This window comes from Eumetopias jubatus, unplaced genomic scaffold (assembly GCF_037043125.1).
Source record: "Eumetopias jubatus isolate StellerSeaLion01/CBP00866 unplaced genomic scaffold, mEumJub1_p1.0 scaffold_6, whole genome shotgun sequence".
Taxonomy (NCBI): domain Eukaryota; kingdom Metazoa; phylum Chordata; class Mammalia; order Carnivora; family Otariidae; genus Eumetopias; species Eumetopias jubatus.
In genome coordinates this window covers 52295963-52315059 of record NW_028274812.1, presented here as the reverse complement: position 1 = coordinate 52315059, position 19097 = coordinate 52295963, and the positions used below count along the sequence as shown (strand labels likewise).

At 43.8% G+C, this 19097-nt stretch overlaps 1 protein-coding gene across 1 annotated transcript in view; it reads left to right on the top strand.

Annotated features, from left to right (window-relative positions):
• Positions 1-15751, top strand: part of ARMC2 (armadillo repeat containing 2) — a 104602-nt gene extending 88851 nt beyond the window's left edge. The window contains exons 14-18 of the mRNA XM_028104190.2: positions 6302-6424; positions 6732-6845; positions 8990-9122; positions 9460-9620; positions 15594-15751. Coding sequence (XP_027959991.2) covers positions 6302-6424; positions 6732-6845; positions 8990-9122; positions 9460-9620; positions 15594-15751 — 689 coding nt within the window. The remainder of the gene's footprint in view (positions 1-6301; positions 6425-6731; positions 6846-8989; positions 9123-9459; positions 9621-15593) is intronic.
• The last annotated feature ends 3346 nt before the right edge of the window (positions 15752-19097 follow it).

Below are 19097 nucleotides of genomic sequence, written 5' to 3'. Positions count from 1 at the left end.
TGTATATATATGTGTGTGTGTGTGTTTTAAATTTTAAAATCCAGGTTTAAAATATATATAAAAATATATTTTCATATATATACATATATATGAAAAGAAAAAGAAAAAATAGTTACTAAAACCCACTGAAATGTACACCTTGAAAAGGGTGAATTTTATGGTATGTGAATTTTATCACAATCAAAAAAAAGTGTACGAATCAAATTGCCAAAAATTGGCCAAACTAAGCACAAAGAGTTTAAAATCCTTAATTTTTCCTGGGTTAGTCCACCTGATGAGAGTGTATCTTTTACTCAGGTTTGTACAGCATCTGCAGTTATGGCCCTCAGTCATTCAGGTCCCTTTCCCCCCATTAGTCGCCACTGCCCTCTTCCATAACAAACCATCACAAACTGGGTGGCTTAAAGCACAGAAATTTGTTTCCCGTGGTTCTGGAGGCGGGAAGCCTAAGGTCGAGGGGCCGGCCAGTGGGGTCTGGGACAAGAGCTCTCCCCTTGACTTGTAGACAGCTGCCCTCTCACCAGGTCATCACATGGCAGTTCCTCAGAGTGTTCCCTCAGGGAGCGAGGGGATGATCTCTCTTTCTCTTCTTCTAAGACCACCAATCTTATCGGATAAGGACTCCACCCTTCCAACCTCTTCTAACTTTACCTGCTAAAACTGCTGTCCCCAGTTATAATCGCATTGGACGTCAGGGCTTCCACAAATGAATTTGGGGGAGGGGACACAATTCAGTCAATAATATTCTGCTCCTGCCACCCTCCCCAAATTCATGTCCTTCTCACATCAAAACACGTTTATTCCATCTCAATAGCTCTAGAAGTCTTAACTCATCCTAGCATCAGCTCTAAAGTCTAAGGGGTAACATCTCATTTAAATATTATCTAAATCAGATGTTGTGAGACTCCACATGCGATATATCCTGAGGAAGAATTCCTCTCCTGTGAACCTGTGCAACCGGACATGTTACATGCTTCCAAAATACAGGGGTGGGGCGTGCCTGGGATAGACATTCCCATTCCAAAGGGAGAAACGGGAAAAGGAAAAGGTGGCAGTTCCCAGGCAAGTCTCCAAGCTAGCAAGGTGAATTCCATTGGAGTTTAAGACTTGAAAGCAATCCTCTTTGGTTCAGCGCTCTGCCTTCCAGACCCACGGGGCCAGTGGTCCGGCTTCCACTTCTCTGTCAGTCAGGGTGCCGGGGCTCTGCAGGCTGGGCTCGTCCTCAGGGCTTTGGGGCGAAGGTGTCTTGGCCTGTTGAACCCAAGGCAGTGGCCCTGGTTGTGACCTCTCACTCCCCTTTGGGGTCATTTCCACTCTTCTGGAAGAATAATGCCCACTCACAGCACAATAGCTCTCTCCTCCTGTCCTGTCACACGCACGGATAGCCTTCCTGTCTCAGAGCCTTTCTGTCCAAACTGGCAGTGTTTCTGCCCATGGAATCCCAGAAGCTCTGTGCTGATGGATATTCCAGATGCACGCTTGGTTCCCTCTAGCACATGCTTCCACACTTTTTGCCATAGGGATAGACTGAAAATTTTCCAGATCTTCTGCTTAACAATTCTTTCTTCAATTCATCTCTCTCTCCTTACGTTTTACTATACTGTCAGGAGAAGCCAAGGCACTCCTCAAACACTTTTGCTCAGAAATCTCGGCTAAACATCCAATATCGTTGCCTGCAAGTTCGACCTTTCACAAAACACTAGACTGCAAACATAGTTCAGCCAAGTTCTTTGCCCCCTTACAACAATGATCACCTTTCCTGCAGTTTCCAGTAATATGTTCCTCATTTCCATCGGAGACCTCACCAGAATGGCCTTTTATGTCCATATTTCTACCAACGTTCTGTTCATGATAACTGATGTGTTCCCTAAGAAGATGGAAGCTTTCTCTCCAGCTCTGCTCTTTTCTTTCTGAGCCCTCACTCGAACTGCCTTTAACATTTCTAATTTCTAGCATGCACCTCGGACTCCTCCAGCCTCCCTCATCCCCGGTTCCAGAGCTGATGCCATACTTTTAGGTACTTGTTACAGCAGCACCCCACTTCGTGGTACCAACACCCATCCCAGTCTGCTAGGCTGCTACAACAAAACAGCATAGACTGGGTGACTTCAGCAACAGATGCATGTCCTCACACTCTGGAGCCCGGAAGTCTGAGATCAGGCTGACATCATGGCTGGGTTCTGGTGAGGTCTGTCGTCCTGGCCTGGGGATGGCTGCCTTCTCACTGTGGCCTCACACAGCCTCTGTTGGCATGCGCCCTCGGACAGCATGCGCTCTCGCTCTCTTCCTCTTCTTTTTTTTAAATTAAATTAAATTAAATTAAATTAAATTAAATTAAATTAAATTGCTTGTCAGGGAGAGAGAGAGGGCACACACACAAGTTGGGGGAGCGGCAGGCAGAGGGAGAGGGAGAAGCAGGCTCCCCACTGAGCAGGGAGCCCGATGCGGGGCTTGATCCCAAGACCCCGGGATCATGACCTGAGCCAAAGGCAGATGCTTAACGACTGAACCATCAAGGTGTCGCCCTTCCTCTTCTTATAAAAGCCACCAGCCCTACTAGATAAGGATTCCACCCTTATGACCTCATTTAATCTTAATTACCCCTTAAAAGCTGTATTTCCAAATACAGTTGCATTAGGGCTTCAACATATGAATTTTGGGGAGGGGGCATAATTCAGTCTATAGCACCCCCTTCTACTTTTTAGGCATTGTCATTTCCCACAGGTACCCCTGGCCACCAGTGAGCAGGGAAATTAACTGCTGCACAGAGTGATCAACTTAGCCACTACTTACCAAGCTCTGGAAGATTCTCTTGCTGTAAGAAACATTACTACCTGATGAAAATGATGTTTGGGGGTAGCCTTTGAACTATGCCCCCTGCTCTTCATTAAGATCCATTATTGAGGGCGCCTGGGTGGCTCAGTTGGCTAAGCGACTGCCTTCGGCTCAGGTCATGATCCTGGAGTCCCGGGATCGAGTCCCGCATCGGGCTCCCTGCTCAGCGGGGAGTCTGCTTCTCCCTCTGGCCTTCCTCCTTCTCGTGAGCGCGCGCTCTCTCTCTCTCTCTCTCAAATAAATAAATAACAAATCTTTTAAAAAAATCCATTATTGAGTCCTTAGTGCACAATGAGTCCTATGCTAAAGGGGGTTTATCTTAGTCTGCTCAGGCTCCCATATAACAAACTACCAGAGACAGGGGGCCTTAAACAACAGACATCTATTTTCTCACAGTTCTGGAGGCTGGAAGCCCAAGGTCAAGGTGCCAGCAAGGTTGGCGTGTGGCGAGGATGCGCTTTCTGGCTAACAGATGCTACTTTCCTCCTCTTGTAAGGGTAGCAGCCCTATTGGATGAGGGCCCTGTCCTGATGACGCACTTAACCCTTCATTGCCTCCATGCAGGCCCTCGCCCCAGCTCCAGTCACACTGGGGTGACTTCACGTTGGGGCTTCTCCATATGAATTTGGAGAGGAACGCCAACATTCAGTGCATAACAAGGTTTAAAAACATGTAGTATCTGCTTTCTAGGAGCTCCAAGTCTATGGTGGAGGCATGGCAGGCGTGTGGACAGGAAACATGATAAGCACCAGCAGCAAGGTGTACACAGGACATGAGGCCCGAGGGGCTGGAAACTCAGGACTTGTCTCTAGAGGCCAGTCTCATTGCAGAGGGTATTTTAAAAAAAGCGGGGGGTGCCTGGGTGGCTCAGTCGTTAAGCATCTGCCTTCGGCTCAGGTCATGATCCCAGGTCCTGGGATCGAGCCCCGCATTGGGCTCCCTGCTCAGCAGGAGGCCCGCTTCTCCCTCTCCCACTCCCCCTGCTTGTGTTCCTGCTCTCACTGAGTCTCTCTCTGTCGAATAAATAAAAAATCTTTAAAAAAATAATAAAAAGAAAAAGAAAATGTAAAGAAATGTTTCTAATAAGGACTAGCCCTTTCAGCAAGCTGCCAGATTTAGACATTTGCTGCCTTAGTGGCAAGCTCCAAATTCTAGACTGACTTACATCGGTGAGTCAGCTACACAGGGCTGTGTGATTCTCTCAAGCCCTCTGGCAGCAAATGATTGCCCAAGGCAGCTCTAGTGGGCACTCAGGATGCAATGGAAAGAGCAGATGGTTGAGTCAGAAACACCCAGATTCAGATGTGGGTTCTGTGAAGTCAGGCCTCTATTTAACACCGCTCAGCCTCAGTGGTCTCATATGTAGAATGGGATATTAGGAGGTTAATGTGGACTGAATTGTATCTGCCACTCCCCAGCTTCATATGTTGAAGCCCTAACCCTCAGTGTAATAGTATTTGGAGATGGAGCCTTTGGGAGATCCTTAGGTGTAGGCAAGGTCATGAAGCTAGGGTGCTCGTGGTGGGATTGGCGTCCTTATAAGAAGAGACGCCAGGGAGCTTGCTCTTGCTCTCTCTCCGCCATGTGAGGACACAGCGAGAAGGTGGCCATCTGTAAGCCGGGAAGGGTTCTCACCAGAACCCAACCACGCTGGCATCCTGACCCCAACTTCCAACCTCTAGAACTCTGAGAAAAGAAATTTCTGTTATTTAAGCCCCAAATCTGTGGTATTTTGTTATGGTGGCCTGAACCGAGACAGATGCACCTTTAGAATATGAATTATTGTAGGTTCAAATGCTTATAAGTGCATTTGAAGCATTATTAATCGTTTACTTTTGTGGGGCTGAGTGCGCGTACAGCACTTGATGCTGTTGTGACGGATGCCTAGTAGCTGTGGGTGATGCCAGACACCATACAGAAGGTGGTGCTACAGAAGAGCTACCCTTTCCTTTCCTGGACGAGCTAATGAATTTTCCTCCCAAGGCAAGAGAAAAAAACCAGATTCCCGAACACTGCCCAGGGTCTAGTGTCATCAGTCTGGGGGTGGAGGGAACTAGGGCTCTTAACTGGCTTTTCTACATCTGCCGGGAGGTGAGTCTGAAGGCTGAGTGAAAGGTAGGAAGAGACTCGCTAAGGGTCTCATGTGCGGAGTAAGAGCTCAATCCCTCACTCATTGGTGCATTCAGCAACTACTTATTGAGCACCCCTATGTGCCAGACTGTTTTAGCTGCTGGGAATGCAACAATAAATAAAACAGACAAATCCCTAGTCTCATAGAGCTTACTGTTAGGACCAGAAGACAAATGTTAAACACATAACAGGTCAGATAATTACGTGTGCTATGGAGCAGATAAAAGTAGGATAGGAGAAAGAGAGTAATGGATGCTATTTTATGTAGGGAGGTTAAGGAAACTATGTTCAATAAGGTGACATCCAAACAACAACCTGAAGGATGTGAGAAGTGAACCAAGTGGATAAGTGGAAACAGTATATTCTAGACAGAGGGAATAGCAGTGCAAAGGTCCAGGAAGGATCATGCTGATATGTTAAAAAAAAAAAAAAAAAAGGGCAAGAAGATCAGTGTTGTTGGCACTGGGGACCTGAGGGCTGGAACAGCAAATGAGACCTGAGATGTCAGAACTGGGGCTGCCCAGGGGCACCTGCGTGGCTCAGTTGGTTAAGCTTCCACCTCTTAATTTCAGCTCAGGTCATGATCTCGGGGGTCATGAGATCGAGCCCTGCATCAGGATCCATGCTGGACGTGGAACCTGCTCAAGATCCTCTCTCTTCCTCTCCCTCTGTGCCCCACCCCCCCCAAAAAAGAACTGGGGCTGCCCAGGTAGGGCCTGAGGCCCAAGTAGGACAAGTGATGTTAGCTGACTTAGTATTAAAGGATTGCTGTGTTAAGGATAGACTCAGGGAGGAAGGTGAAAGAAGAGAAGCCAGTTATGAGGTGAGGGATGGGCCAAGTGGTAGTAGAAGAGGTGCGAAGTGATCAGATTCTGTGTGTTTGGAGGGCAGCATGGATAGGAGTCATGGACAGATGATGCCCTAAGGGTCATTCTGCTGAGAGGTGGAGGAGTGAGGAACAGACTCACAAGAGAGAGCCCCCAGGAGAGCTCAGGAGCGCTGCAAACTGGTGGGGATGAGACACAGCTCGGCTTGCCGGTGCGTTAGCACCTTCACTTGACTATAATCACAGAACCTAAATCAGCCCAATTTTTCCAAACCCCCTGATGGAGCGATGGAGCTTAGAGTGTTCTAGAACCTGGTCAGGAGTGGTCCCCTGGGTTTGGTGCATTTCCCTGCAGGGAGAGTCCTGGGAAGTAAAGCAGGAATCAATGTCCCTGCACGGACCTCGTCGGGGACAACGGCCTGACCCTGGCGCTGCTGCTGGGACAGTTAGAAGGTCATGTTTCTGCCCCAGCGACAAGTCTTCCATACATTCTTCCTAACTTTCTTTCAGAACACAAGTCAATTGAGGATTGTGAGGAGCTGGTGATCAATGCTACGGCCACAATCAACAACTTATCTTACTACCAAGTGAAGAATTCCATAATTCAAGACAAAAAGCTATATATTGCTGAATGTAAGGTCCAGAATTGGGTTTGGGTAGATGAATGTTTAGGATTTCGACTTTATTAACGAAACACAGAACTGGTGTCATTCATATTTTCTGATTTCTTGTACAATATCAAAGAGCCCGATTTGATTCTAAGAAATCAGAATATGGGGGAAACGTAGGGTCTTAGTTCTTGCTAAAGTCCCTTCTAGTTTGTGTTTTATTGTCACTTTAAAATTTTGAGTTGCTGGTATTTAGTATGATGCTGATGTCTAACAGCCTTTAAACTGAAAGTTAAATTCGCTGATTTTATGTCTCTGGTCCCCAAACCCAGTGCTCATAAAGCTTCTTGTGAGTAATAACATGGATGGAATCCTAGAGGCTGTGCGTGTTTTTGGAAACCTCTCCCAGGACCGTGACATCTGCGATTTCATTGTGCAGAAAAATGGTGAGTTAATGACACTTAATGTTCATAAACATGTTCTTCTTGCCAATAAACAGCTAAGCAGTTTTAGAGCTTGGGTCATGACAATGTGATACTTGTTTCTGCTCTGGGACGAGTAGTGCTTTACATTCTGTTCCATCTGTACTTAACGGCCTTCAGCTCTGTGTGCCAAGATAGATCTGGACAGTGTTCTCCCTGTTCCTCTCTGATTTATGAGTGGTCTTCAGAGCTCTGAGACGGTGTGTGTGTGTGTGTGTGTGTGTGTGTGTGTGTTTAAGGGAAACAAGTAATCTATAGTCATCATTACTGTCCTTGAGAATGGACTCAAGAGATATTCTCCCTCATGTACTAGAATGTCCATAACAATACAGCTTGTAATAGCAAAAAATGGAAAAAGCCTAAGTGTAAATACATTATGACATTCACTCAACAAAAAGTTCTATATCGGGGCGCCTGGGTGGCTCACTTGGTTAAGCGTCCAACTCTTGATCTCAGCTCAGGTCTTGATCTCAGGGTCGTGAGTTCAAGCCCTGCCTTGAGCTCCACACTGGGCAGTAGAGTCTACTTACAAAAAAAAAAAAAAGTTCTGCATCACTTAAAATAAATGAACTAGAGATTCATGGATCAACATGAATCAGCCTCAAACATGTAATACAGGAGCAAAAAAGCTAGTGATAGCAGGGTAGATAAAGAATAATGCCATTAAGTAGGTTTTAGAACACGCATAACAATCATGAGTATTGTTTATGTAATGTACTTATGTAGTAATGGTATAAGGTACAAATGGCATTTGGAAATAAGACAGAAGTCACCTTTGGAGGGGAAGGGATGCTGAAAGATATAAAATTGGGTTCATAACATTTTATTTCTTAAACTGGGTGGTGGGTACCCAAATAACCATCCTCTATATGTCTCAAATCTTTCATGTAAGAATAATAACTAAAAATTCCTAATTATCCATGATAGCGAATTTAGATAATACAGATATTGGGGGGGGGTTGGAAGCAGCAGCAGTAAACTGTCACTCATCATCTCACTCCCCCAGAAAGTATAAACTGTTAACGTTTTGGTGTACATTTTTAGATCTTGTTTTTTTTAAGATTATTTATTTGAGAGAGATAAAAGCGCACGTGTATGAGTGGGGGGAGGGGCAGAGGGAGAGGGAGAAGCAGACTCCCCACTGAGCAGGGAGCCTGACCTGGGGCTCAATCCCAGGACCCTGGGATCATGACCTAATGCAGGGCTCGATCCCTACCCCCCCCACCCCAGGGAGCATGCTCTGAGCCAAAGGCCAGGACCCCCAGGATCATGACTTGAGCCAAAGGCAGACGCTTCACCGACTGAGCCACCCACGCGCCCCCATTCTTTAGACTCTGAAACACACACATATATGTGTCTGACCGATCCATGGGACCAAAGTCAGAGCAGGATGGCCACTTGTCAGGTGTGGGGGAGAACAGGAGGAGGCAGAGGGCACACTTTATCCAACCTCCCCCAACCTTTCGCCTGGCCCCTGCTGGGGGGTGTTAAGAAAACAAGACAAAGAGTTCCATTTCCTAGAAGTAAAGGAAAGTGGTTCCCAAAGGTGGGGGGCCTGTCTTGACCTGAGCGGCCCTCTACCCTGGAAGCCCTGCCTTGCTACGGACCAGTTTCCAGCCCCCTGAGCAAGTCTTCTCTTACAAACCCTGGAAGACTTTAGAGAAGATCTCAACAGGAGCCTACAATCCTCCCCCGGGGTTGTGTATTTAAAGAAAATTGCTGGTGAAGGTTCAAAAAGGCCCTTAAGAAGAATCAGATGTTAGAGATGAATGCCACCCGTGTGGTTGGACCCAATATTTTTTTTTTTTCCCTTTTCTACCAGAAGGGACTGTATCACTGCCCTGGAGAGGGAGCTGCTGTCTGGGTCAGATACAGCACTACTTGGGGACTGAGGACCTGGGGGATGGGGAGCAGGTTCTAGATGCAATGGATGTTGGCGAATCCGAGGCTGGGCATGGCGAAAGCCTTAGGAAGAATGGATTAAGTCCCCTAGCAGAGTTTCCAGTTTTGTGAGCCACTCCCCCATTTCCCCCTTTGCCATTTGTAAAATAAGGCACATCTGGGAACCCTGAGCTTTACTGGTCTGTATTTATTCTCTACCCTCCCAGTACATAAGTTCATGATTGCACTGCTGGATGCCAAGCATCAGGATATTTGCTTTTCTGCCTGTGGCGTTCTCCTAAATCTCACTGTGGATAAAGACAAGCGTGTCATCCTGAAAGAAGGAGGTGGCATTAAAAAGTAAGTTTCAAGGTGTGGAGTCCTGACTCTCTCATAGTTTCCCAGGGAGCTTGGGTCCCTCTAGTCATTCTACCAGGGTGGAGGTATTTCAACATTTGGAACCGCCAAGCTACGGCTAACGAGGGAATTTAAGTTCCACTGGACTCTTAAAATAATTCAGAAGTCGGTTATTGCTACTTTGTAGCTACTTAAATTTGTAGATGTGAAAATTTTAAAAAATAATCACTGAATTACATATAATACATATTAAATAATGCAGAAGGATAATCATTATGGTAAAAATACAAAAAAGATTCTGACCTAAATGACTTCTCAGTTTGACTTTTTTAAAACTCAGGTTGGTGGATTGTTTAAGACATTTTGGTCCTACCGATTGGCAGCTGGCCTGCTTGGTTTGCAAAACTTTATGGAACTTCAGTGAAAATATCATCAGTGCTTCATCATGTTTTGGAGATGAAGACACCAACACACTCTTAGTCCTGCTGCCATCATTTTTAGGTAAGACTCCTGACTGCGAGTCTGTGAGTTTTATCAGAGTAAGAGAATTTTTTTTCTGTGACCTGCATGAATAAAGATTGGTATGTGTTTGAGTAGCTGTGTAAATTTGGACATATCTGGAAGAGGCTGAATGTTATTTACAGTGGGGACACAAGGACGTTTAACTCATTGGATACTGTCGTGATTTCTGTTGCTTTTTCTTTTTTTTTTGCATTTTTATAGACTGCCTAATTCCAAGATTTATGAATTATTGCTATTGCTTGAATTATTGCTATTATTTAAATGAATTATTGCTATTGTTTAAAAATATATAGATGTTGCAATTGAGAAAATATGGCTAAAAGCTACTCTGAATTAAGTCATGCTTTTCATGTATGCATTTTATTTTACTTTTTTTTAAAGAATTATTTATTTTGAGAGAAAGAGAATGAGAGAGTGAGCACCGGGGGTGAGGAGGGACAGAGGGAGAGGGAGAGGGAGAGGGAGACTCTTAAGCAGACTCCCCTCTGAGCATAGAGCCCCATGTGGGGCTCGATCTCACAACCCTGAGATCATGACCTGAGCGGCAACCAAGAGTCAGAAGCTTAACCGACTGAGCCACCCAGGTGCCTCCAGATCCATACATTTTAATTAGCAGCTATATTAATTATAATGTAGAGGAGAATCTGTGAAACAGTTTTGATATTACAGTGGGGTTCAGACCATTGAAAGGCAGGAAATCACTGATACAAACCAAGGGTAAGAGGATAGTTTCTTACACTAAAAAAAAAGAAGGTTTTTTAGGAGAATTTTTTTTCATCCTGGGTTAGGTCTAAAAACAATGATTTGAGTAAGTAAATGAGTGTTTTCAATAATCCTTTGCCCAAAATGGGGGCAATGTCCCTACCATTGCCCAAGCACTGTGTTGGATCAGCAAGGCTAAGTGGAGAGGCTTAGTGTGACTTAGCAGTCATGGATTCAAGCCCTCGTGCTCTCCTGTGGTGTGATTCGACCAGAGAATTTCAGGACTGGTCTTTTCATATCTCCGGCGGGGAAATGGTAATTCCTGCCGCTTTCCACGGAGTAGTGAGGATCACTATATAGAGCGCATCAGGAAAACACCAGAGGACCATAGCCGGACAGTTCTGAGTTTAAAACCTTGCTTTAGTCAGTCCTAAGTTTTTGACGTTGGGCTTAACCTCCCTAAATTTATATTTTCTCATCTCTAAACTAGGGACAATTGGTGGGCACTTTACAGAGTTTTTAGAATGGTACAGGAGGAGATATATGCAGAGAGCCTGATAGAGTCCCGGACACACAGCCTGGCTGTGAAGGTGCTTTGTAAATTCTAAGTGTTGTAGCAATGTTATTAAATAGGAACTCAGAACCAGAAGTTATCTGAAAGACTGGGGATTGCTAAATTGATGTGAAATTTGCTTTTTCCCAGTAAAAGTAATTTTATGTGTGTAGGAGTGAGAAAAATGAACATGATTTTATTTTTTTTAAGATTTTATTTGAGAGAGTGAAAGCACACGAGAGGGGGGAGGGTCAGAGGGAGAAGCAGACTCCCCGCTGAGCAGGGAGCCCGATGCGGGACTCGATCCTGGGAACTCCAGGATCATGACCTGAGCCAAAGGCAGTCGCCCAACCAACTGAGCCACCCAGGCGCCCATGAACATGATTTTAAATCATTGAGGTTCACAGTGTGCTCTGTGAATGCGGAGCTTTCTTAGGTTGCCAGGAACAGAAGTCTGTGCTCAACCTGCCTTAATTCAGTTCTCAGGTGTGGCAGAACATTGGAATCAGGTGTGGAATTTAAAGAATACACACTTGTCCTGACCCCATCCCCAGAAATTCTTGATTTAGGAACTCTGGGGTGAGGCCCATTGTCTGCAGTTTTTTCCAAAGTCCCACAGGTGAGTTTGCTCTGCAGCCAGGCTTGAGAACCCCTCCCCTGGTTAATGAAGGACTTTAAGGGAAGGATGCGCCTTGCCCAAAGCCTGCTGGAGAGGCCCTGGAAGGTCGTTCTGGATGAAACCAGAGTGTCCGACTGACCCCTACAGTAGCAGGCCATCAGCTGCTCCGCCCTGCTGGAGACACAACTCTGCTCTGTCTCTGCTGGCATGCACAAAGTCCCTGTAGGCTCCCGCTCGGGCCTGGCTTCAAGTAGCTCAAGGCTGCTGCTTGCTGCCCACAGCATGAGTCTCCCCCACTGTTGGCTTACGTTCTATTTGTCTCTCATTTGGGGAAGAGGTGTGATTGGTTCCGTGCATCACTCCCTGGGGCTATAGGGCCTTCGGGGCTTAGGCAGCAGCTGCCTCCACCACAGGCTATCCCTGGCTTCCTTTTGCACTTAGGTCCAGGGCAGTCAACCATAATAGCAAAATGGTGGGGCCTTGGGACACAAGGGCCCCTCTGAAGTGGGTGTGGGCACGGCCAGCTCCTCGGCAGGTACAGAACCTGGCAGGTGCTTCATTCTTGTAGGCCCAGTACCTGCTCCCCCTCCATCAACCTTCCCTTAGAACCAGGTTGGGCCTCTCCTTGTGCTTCCCCAACCTCTGAGCCTTTGCACGTGCCGTACCCCTTACCTGCCTAGCTAGGTGCTGCCTGTTCCGGCAGACCCTTTTCGCATCCCTTTTCAAGCCCATAGTCTAGTCGTAGGAAATCTGTACTTAAATAGCAATCATGAATGGTGTAACTTCTCCTGTATTATTGTTTTGTAACTTTTATCTTGTTTCCCCACTCCAGTTGAGCCACGTTAGGGAAAGAATATTGCCTCATAAGAAGGTCCTTGATGGATGCCTGTGGACTGGCTAACTTTCTAAATCCACCCCGCCCCCAACCCCTGGCAGGGGACTGTGGCATGGGTAACAAAAATAAAGCCAGTTGATCAGGGAGCCAAGTAACCGGCACTGTGTGTGTGTCAGGGATTTCTCAGGTGATCACAAGGCCCTCCTTACAAACCCTAAGGACTGGGCTGTTTCCCGGTTTCTCCCCCCAGACCCTTCTTTCTGACAGGCTTGTAACTGTGTCTCACCGGTCGGGCAGCAGCCCTGTGGATAGGAGGGGTGAGAGTGGGCTTGAATTTCAGTTCTCTCCCATAGATGGCTAAAAAGCCGGCCATTTTGAAAACGGGCTGAGCCGTTGAGTCCTACAGCCCCATGTTGAAGTGTGAGCACTGTTTTTAGAAATAATGACAAGGCCATCAATATAGAAATATAAGTTATCAACTTTTTCTTGATGGGTGACTGAGGTGGGGGAAAAAAAGGAGAAACTAATGGTCCTCAACATGGTTGGGACATTGGGATGTTGATGTTCTTTTTGGAAAATAGCTTAAGAAGTATGTTGTCTAAAACTTTCTGATGGATTGCAGTCACTTCTTAGAAACTCATTAGCAGTGTGTTTATCTTGAAGTTCTTAAGTGGTGTACCCTGGCGCACTGGTCTACCCTGAGCTGCTCTTGTGGGGGCTGGCAACTGGTGATCAGAGTGTGCAGTTTATTATTATGAATGTAAAGTACATCGGTTGTCTTTTGTTCATTGTAAGGTATATGCAACTTAGCCCCTTGATTATGAGACAAGGGGGTAGAGTGGAGCCCGATGTTCAAGTTAAAAGATCACATTAGAGGGGCGCCTGGCTGGCTTAGTCGGTGGAGCATCCAACTCTTGATCTCAGGGTTGTGAGTTCGAGCCCCACACTGGGTGTAGAGATTACTTAAATAAAAAAAAAAAAAAGGCACATTAATAAGCCCATTCCAAACAGCACGGACAGTGAAGACTGTGCCTTATAATAGGGCAATAATTAAACCCTCAATAGCTACCTGGTGCTGACCGCAACTTGCAAGATAGTGTAGTGAGTAGGGGAAGCTTTTATTGATGCCACAGGATACTTAAGCTATAATAGAGATTGTGATATAATGATGACTGAGAAATCTGTTTTGAGTTCTTTACCCCTTTCTATACCTTTCTAATACCTTGCTTTAAATTTTAGTATTAGAAGTATGCTGTGCATGAAGAAAGCTTAAGAATGATGGGTTATCTAAATCAGTGCTCTTCACGCTGTGTCCAGCATCTTTAAAAAAATGAGGTAGCAAAGAAAGAAAATACCAGAATATATCACATGTAGTAAAGTGAAGTATTCTATTGTGAAACAGTTGTTATTTGTACATAAGTTTGTAAGTAACAATGTACAGTCATGGCATGTATTTTTTAGGTCACAGTCAAGAGGTTGAAAATCACAGATCTCAATTCACCTCTGCCATTCTTGGCAGTCAAGTTCCAAAACGTAATACTTTCTTAGGTATTTGCCTATTTACGTTCAAACTGCAGACTGCTTTTCCCTTACCTGTAGCTATTTGGCCACTTGTGTTATCTTGTCTAACCCGATTTACAAATTAATAGGGTCCGAGTGTGGATTAACTAATTCGAGGCCAAACCTCAAGAAAAGTAATACAGTCTTGACCTTAGATTGAAAAAAGCCCCAAAACAGCCAAATTGAGATTTGCTAAACCTACTAAATCTAACCAAAGCCCCGGGCAGAGGAAGGAACTGCCAAGCCTCTTGAATAGGAGAATTCATTGTCTCATAGAAGTCTGTGCTCAGAAAACCGGGAAAAGAGTGAGCCAGAAGATGATCGAGAAATCCGAAAGTGCTGTGTGTCTCAGGCTCCTCTTGTCTGCAGGTAGCCCAGTGGGAAGGGCTTTGAAGGCACCAAATGCCACCTGCATCCTCCTGTCGAGGCCTGGTTAGCGTATGGCTGGGGAGATCCAGCTTTGCTTGCCGGGCCTCCGTGGAGCACCTTGCTGGAGTGTTTGTGTCTGTGCAGACCTTCTCTCAGCACTACATAGCTGTCCTCTCACTTGGGGGAGGGGAGGGGACAAACGGGGGATTCCAGGCCCCCTTATCTTGTTCTGAGTGCTGTCACTAACACCAGCAGTGCCAAAGTACACAGGGGCAAGGAAAATATCCAGCATAGAAAATTTGATGTAGACAGTAATAAAGCATTTTATAATGGGATTTTAATTGGCCCCATGGGGGTGGGGAGTTTGCTCGTTATGTAAGGAGCCATATTTGTGGTCACTTTCGGGCTTCGTGGTTCCCACTTGGAAAGTCGGCCTCGGCCACGGACCTTGGAAGTGGTAGAGCCGATCTTCTGAGTGGCAGGCGGGTGCCTTTTCCTGAAGTCCTTCACATGGGGCGTGAAGCCCAATATAAACAAGTAAAAATGCTGTGGCAGTTTGGCACAGAGACCTTTGTGGCCATTTATCTTCCTATTTGGGTTGGACATACGGTGTTTGCAGAACTCAGGGTGCCCTTGGACTAAGAAGCAAGCTAAGGTTGTAATTTTGCCCCCCTTTTTTTTAACTAGTGCTTTTTGCATTATACATAGAGTCACTGGTATTCTAATACTCCTTGGGATTCTCAAAGTCTCATACTATTCACTGTTAGTGGCAAGAGCACGGGGGATTGCCTTTTCCAAGCAGCATGTTGGGGCTACTTTGAAGCCAGCAAAATTAATTTTCAAGTCAAGTTTACAGTGCCAAATTCAACTGTGCTACTTTCCCAAAAGATCTCCTGACTTCTTTTATATCTGTCAATCGCTAAAGTAATTAACTTTTCTAATGTGCGGATAAGGAAGTAACTATTAATATTTTGTCTCTTAGAAATTGTGATCTGACTTTTGGATGTGCACTTACACAGAAACACTTAGGGATTAGTTGAAATAAGAGCTCGGTTTCATCTAGGATTTTTTTCTTTTGAGAAGATTATTGTCCTTTTTTATTGAGATTATGAATGTTTAAGTGTAGTCTAAAGCGCCAAAGAGAGTAAAGAACTCCTTCTATAAAGCAACATTTTAACCCCCAAATCGTATCTGTGTCATACCGGAATCAGAGATGACCCAGGATAAGTTTAACTTATGCCAACAAAAATTAAACTTTATCCAATAGGATTACATTTCCGAATAATCGCTGTAATTTTAATTTTTCCGATATAGATGAAGAACTAGCACTGGATGGCAGTTTTGACCAAGACCTAAGAAACTATCACAAACTCCAGTGGGAAACAGAATTCAAACCTGTGGCACAGCAGCTTCTAAACCGAATTCAGAGTCATCACACCTTCCTGGAACCCCTGCCTATTCCTTCTTTCTAACCTGACGCAGCTTAACAACAGAAACAGGAACAGTCTCCTTCATTCTTGAGCAAACAGAAACAGTCTCCTTCATTCTTGAGCAGTGGTAACAAACACGAACATTTGTTTTTCTGTACTGGCAAATATTGAAAGTTTCTCAGGTACTGATTTTAGGGAGTAGTCCAAGGATTTTAAAAGACATAAGCATTTTTTTTCTCATTAGGTATTATGGAAAAATGAATATAAATGTACTTTCTGCTACGAGAACTGTAAGATGAAAATATATCCATGGTTTTTCTAAGTAAATGACTTTTTCTTCTATTCTCTAGTCAATACTTCAGTTCTAATCTTAAAATCCCAATTTAACAATTCTGGAATTTAAGTGTTTGTCAGTTCAGTAGTTAAATGAACTATGTGATGAAGAAATTAGATTTTTGTATATAGGAAGAATGGTGGTCAACACTATGAGGAACACATTCCTACATAAACATCTGTACTAATTCTTACATCCTCCAATAATAATTTTCTGGTTAGGTACTAGTATTTTTCTGGTTCTATTAAGAGCAAGAGTAAGCAGAAACATTTAGAAAAGACTACTTTGGGCAATCTACTCTTTATTAAATAAGTAAAATAGGTGGAAAAGGGAGTATCTTACCTCTTTCTTCTCATTTGAAATAAAATGACCAGACCAGATCGTCCTTCCTAATTGTAATTTTCTGTGACTAGGGAGGTGCTGTAATGTCCTAGAAAGGGTCTAGGCTTAGGTATATGGCAGATCTCAGTTTGAATCTTAGCTATCTCCTGCTTCGGCCTTGGGCAAGCAACTTAATTTCTTTAGCTTCAACTGTAACATGGGAATATTTTATTATAGTTCAGTTTGGGAAAAAAAAACATTAAGTGGGCAAATTGCCTAGCACGATGTCTGATGTGGTTAGTAGGTGCTCAATAAATAACATTATGATGGTGATTAGTTTATTTGCCATTCTTTGCAGGGTAAGTTTGGCCATTGAATAAATGATAAAAACCAAAGGAACTGAGATTACCATTATCCTATATTAACCAAGTGAAGAATTTGGAAATAAAAGTAGATGTACTACTCTGCTTGGAGAAAAGCTGTTATTAATGGCTCTTCACCCTGCAAAATGCCAAGACTGATGGGAAGAAGGCAGGCATGCAGGTATTCCAGACTGGATGGCTTTCAAAGACCATTAGAAAATACCTAAATTTCCAGGAAGAAATAGACTTTCGTAGGGCCCTTCTAGTCTGGGGCTTGTCTCTGGTGAGGACTCAGCAAAATCCCCTGGGGACACCCCTTATCGTATAGTGTGATGGACTCATCTCTCAAAACCATTTAAGGATCTAAGTGTTTTTACAATTTTTAATTTTTTTTTTATCCATGGCAGGCTATATATTTCAGTGAAAAAGATTAAACTATTTCCTCCCCTAAAACAGCCCCCTCAGTATTTATAACTAATATAATTCATGGTGGAATACCAGTATACCTGTTCTCCTTCATATAAATTCCTCACCTTCAGACTCATAGGCAAGCTGGACCTTTTGGAGCCATCTATCTGCTCCCCGCCCCACCTTCCTTAAGATTTTATTTTTTAAGTGAGCTCTACATTGAACATGAGACTTGAACTCCCAACCCTGGGATCAAGAGTCGCATGTTCTACTGACTGAGCCAGCCAGGCGCCCCTGCCTTTTTAAAAAAGTGATAAAAAACACATAACATAAAATTGACCATACTATTTTTAAGTGTACAGTTCAGTAGTGTTAGGTATATTCACATTGCTCTGCAACAGAACTCTAGAACTTTTTCATCTTGCAAAACTAAAACTCTGTATCTGTTAAAAAAAAAAAAATACCCATTTCCTCTTCCCCACTCCCCACCCCAGCTCCTAGCAACCGCCATTCTACTTTGTTTCTGTGAATTTGATTAGTTCAGATACCTCACATAAGTGGAATCATACAGTATTTGTCTTTTTGTACTGGCTTATTTCACTTAGCATAATGTCCTCCAAGTCTGTCCATGTTGAAGCATGTGACAAGATGTTCTTCCTTTTTAAAGCTGGATAATATTTCCTTGTATGTAGATCCCATATTTTGTTTATCCAGTCCTCTATCAATGGGCATTTGGGTTGCTTCTACCTCATGGCTATTGTGAATCATGCTGTTTTGAACATGGGTGTATAAATAGCTCTTTGAGATCCTGCTTTCAGTTCTTTTGGGTATACATCCAGAAGTGGAATTGCTGGATCATATAGTAGTTCTATTTTTAATTTTGGGGGAATATTTATACTGCTTTCCATTGAGGCTGCACTGTCTTACATTACCACCAACAAAGGTTGGGGCACAAAGGTTCCAATTTCTTCACATCTTTGCCAACACCTGTCATTTTTTTTTATAGTAGCCATCATAAGGGGTGTAAAGTGATATCTCATTGTGGTTTTGATTTGCATTTCTCTAATAATTATTGATGTTGAATATCTCTTCATACATTTGTTGACCGTTTGTATATCATCCCTGGATTAATGTCTATTCAAGTCCTTGGACCATTTTTTAGTTGGTCTATTTGGGTTTTTTGTTGTTGTTGAGTTGAAGAAGTTCTTTATATATTCAGGGTATTAATCCCTTATCAGGTAGGTATATGATTTGTAAATATTTTCTCCCATTCCATAGGTTGCCTTTTCACTCTGTTGATTGTACCCTTCAATGAACAGAAGTTTTTTTGCTTTTTTTTTTTATCTCTACGCCCAACGTGGGACTCAAACTCATGACCCCGAGATCAAATGTTGCATGTTCTGCCAACTGAGCCAGCCAGGCACTCCAATGATGCACAGAAGTTTTTAAGTTTGATGTATTCTGTTTGTCTAGGTTTTTTTTTTTTCTTTAACCTTTGCTTTTGGTGTTACATCCAATAAATCATTGACAAATCCAATGTCCTGAGGCTTTTCCCGTTTTCTCCTAGGAATATTATAGTTTCAATTCTTACATTTAGGTCTTTAATCCATTTTAATTTTTGTGTATGATGTAAGGTAAGGGTCTAACTTTATTCTTTTGCATGTGGCTACCTAGTTTTCCCAGCATCATTTGTTGAAGTGCAGTCACTTCCTCATTGAACATTCCTGGTACCCTTGTCCATCGTTTGGCTATATGTGTGAAGGTTGATTTCTGGGCTTTCTGTTCTATTCCATTGCTCTATATGTCCGTCTTTATGGCAGTACCACACTGTTTTGATTACTGTAGCTTTGTAATATGTTTTGAAATCAGGCCATGTGAGACCTCCAACTTTTTTTTTTTTTTATGGACTATAGTTGACCTACAATATTAGTTTCAAGTATACAACATAATGATTCAACAATTT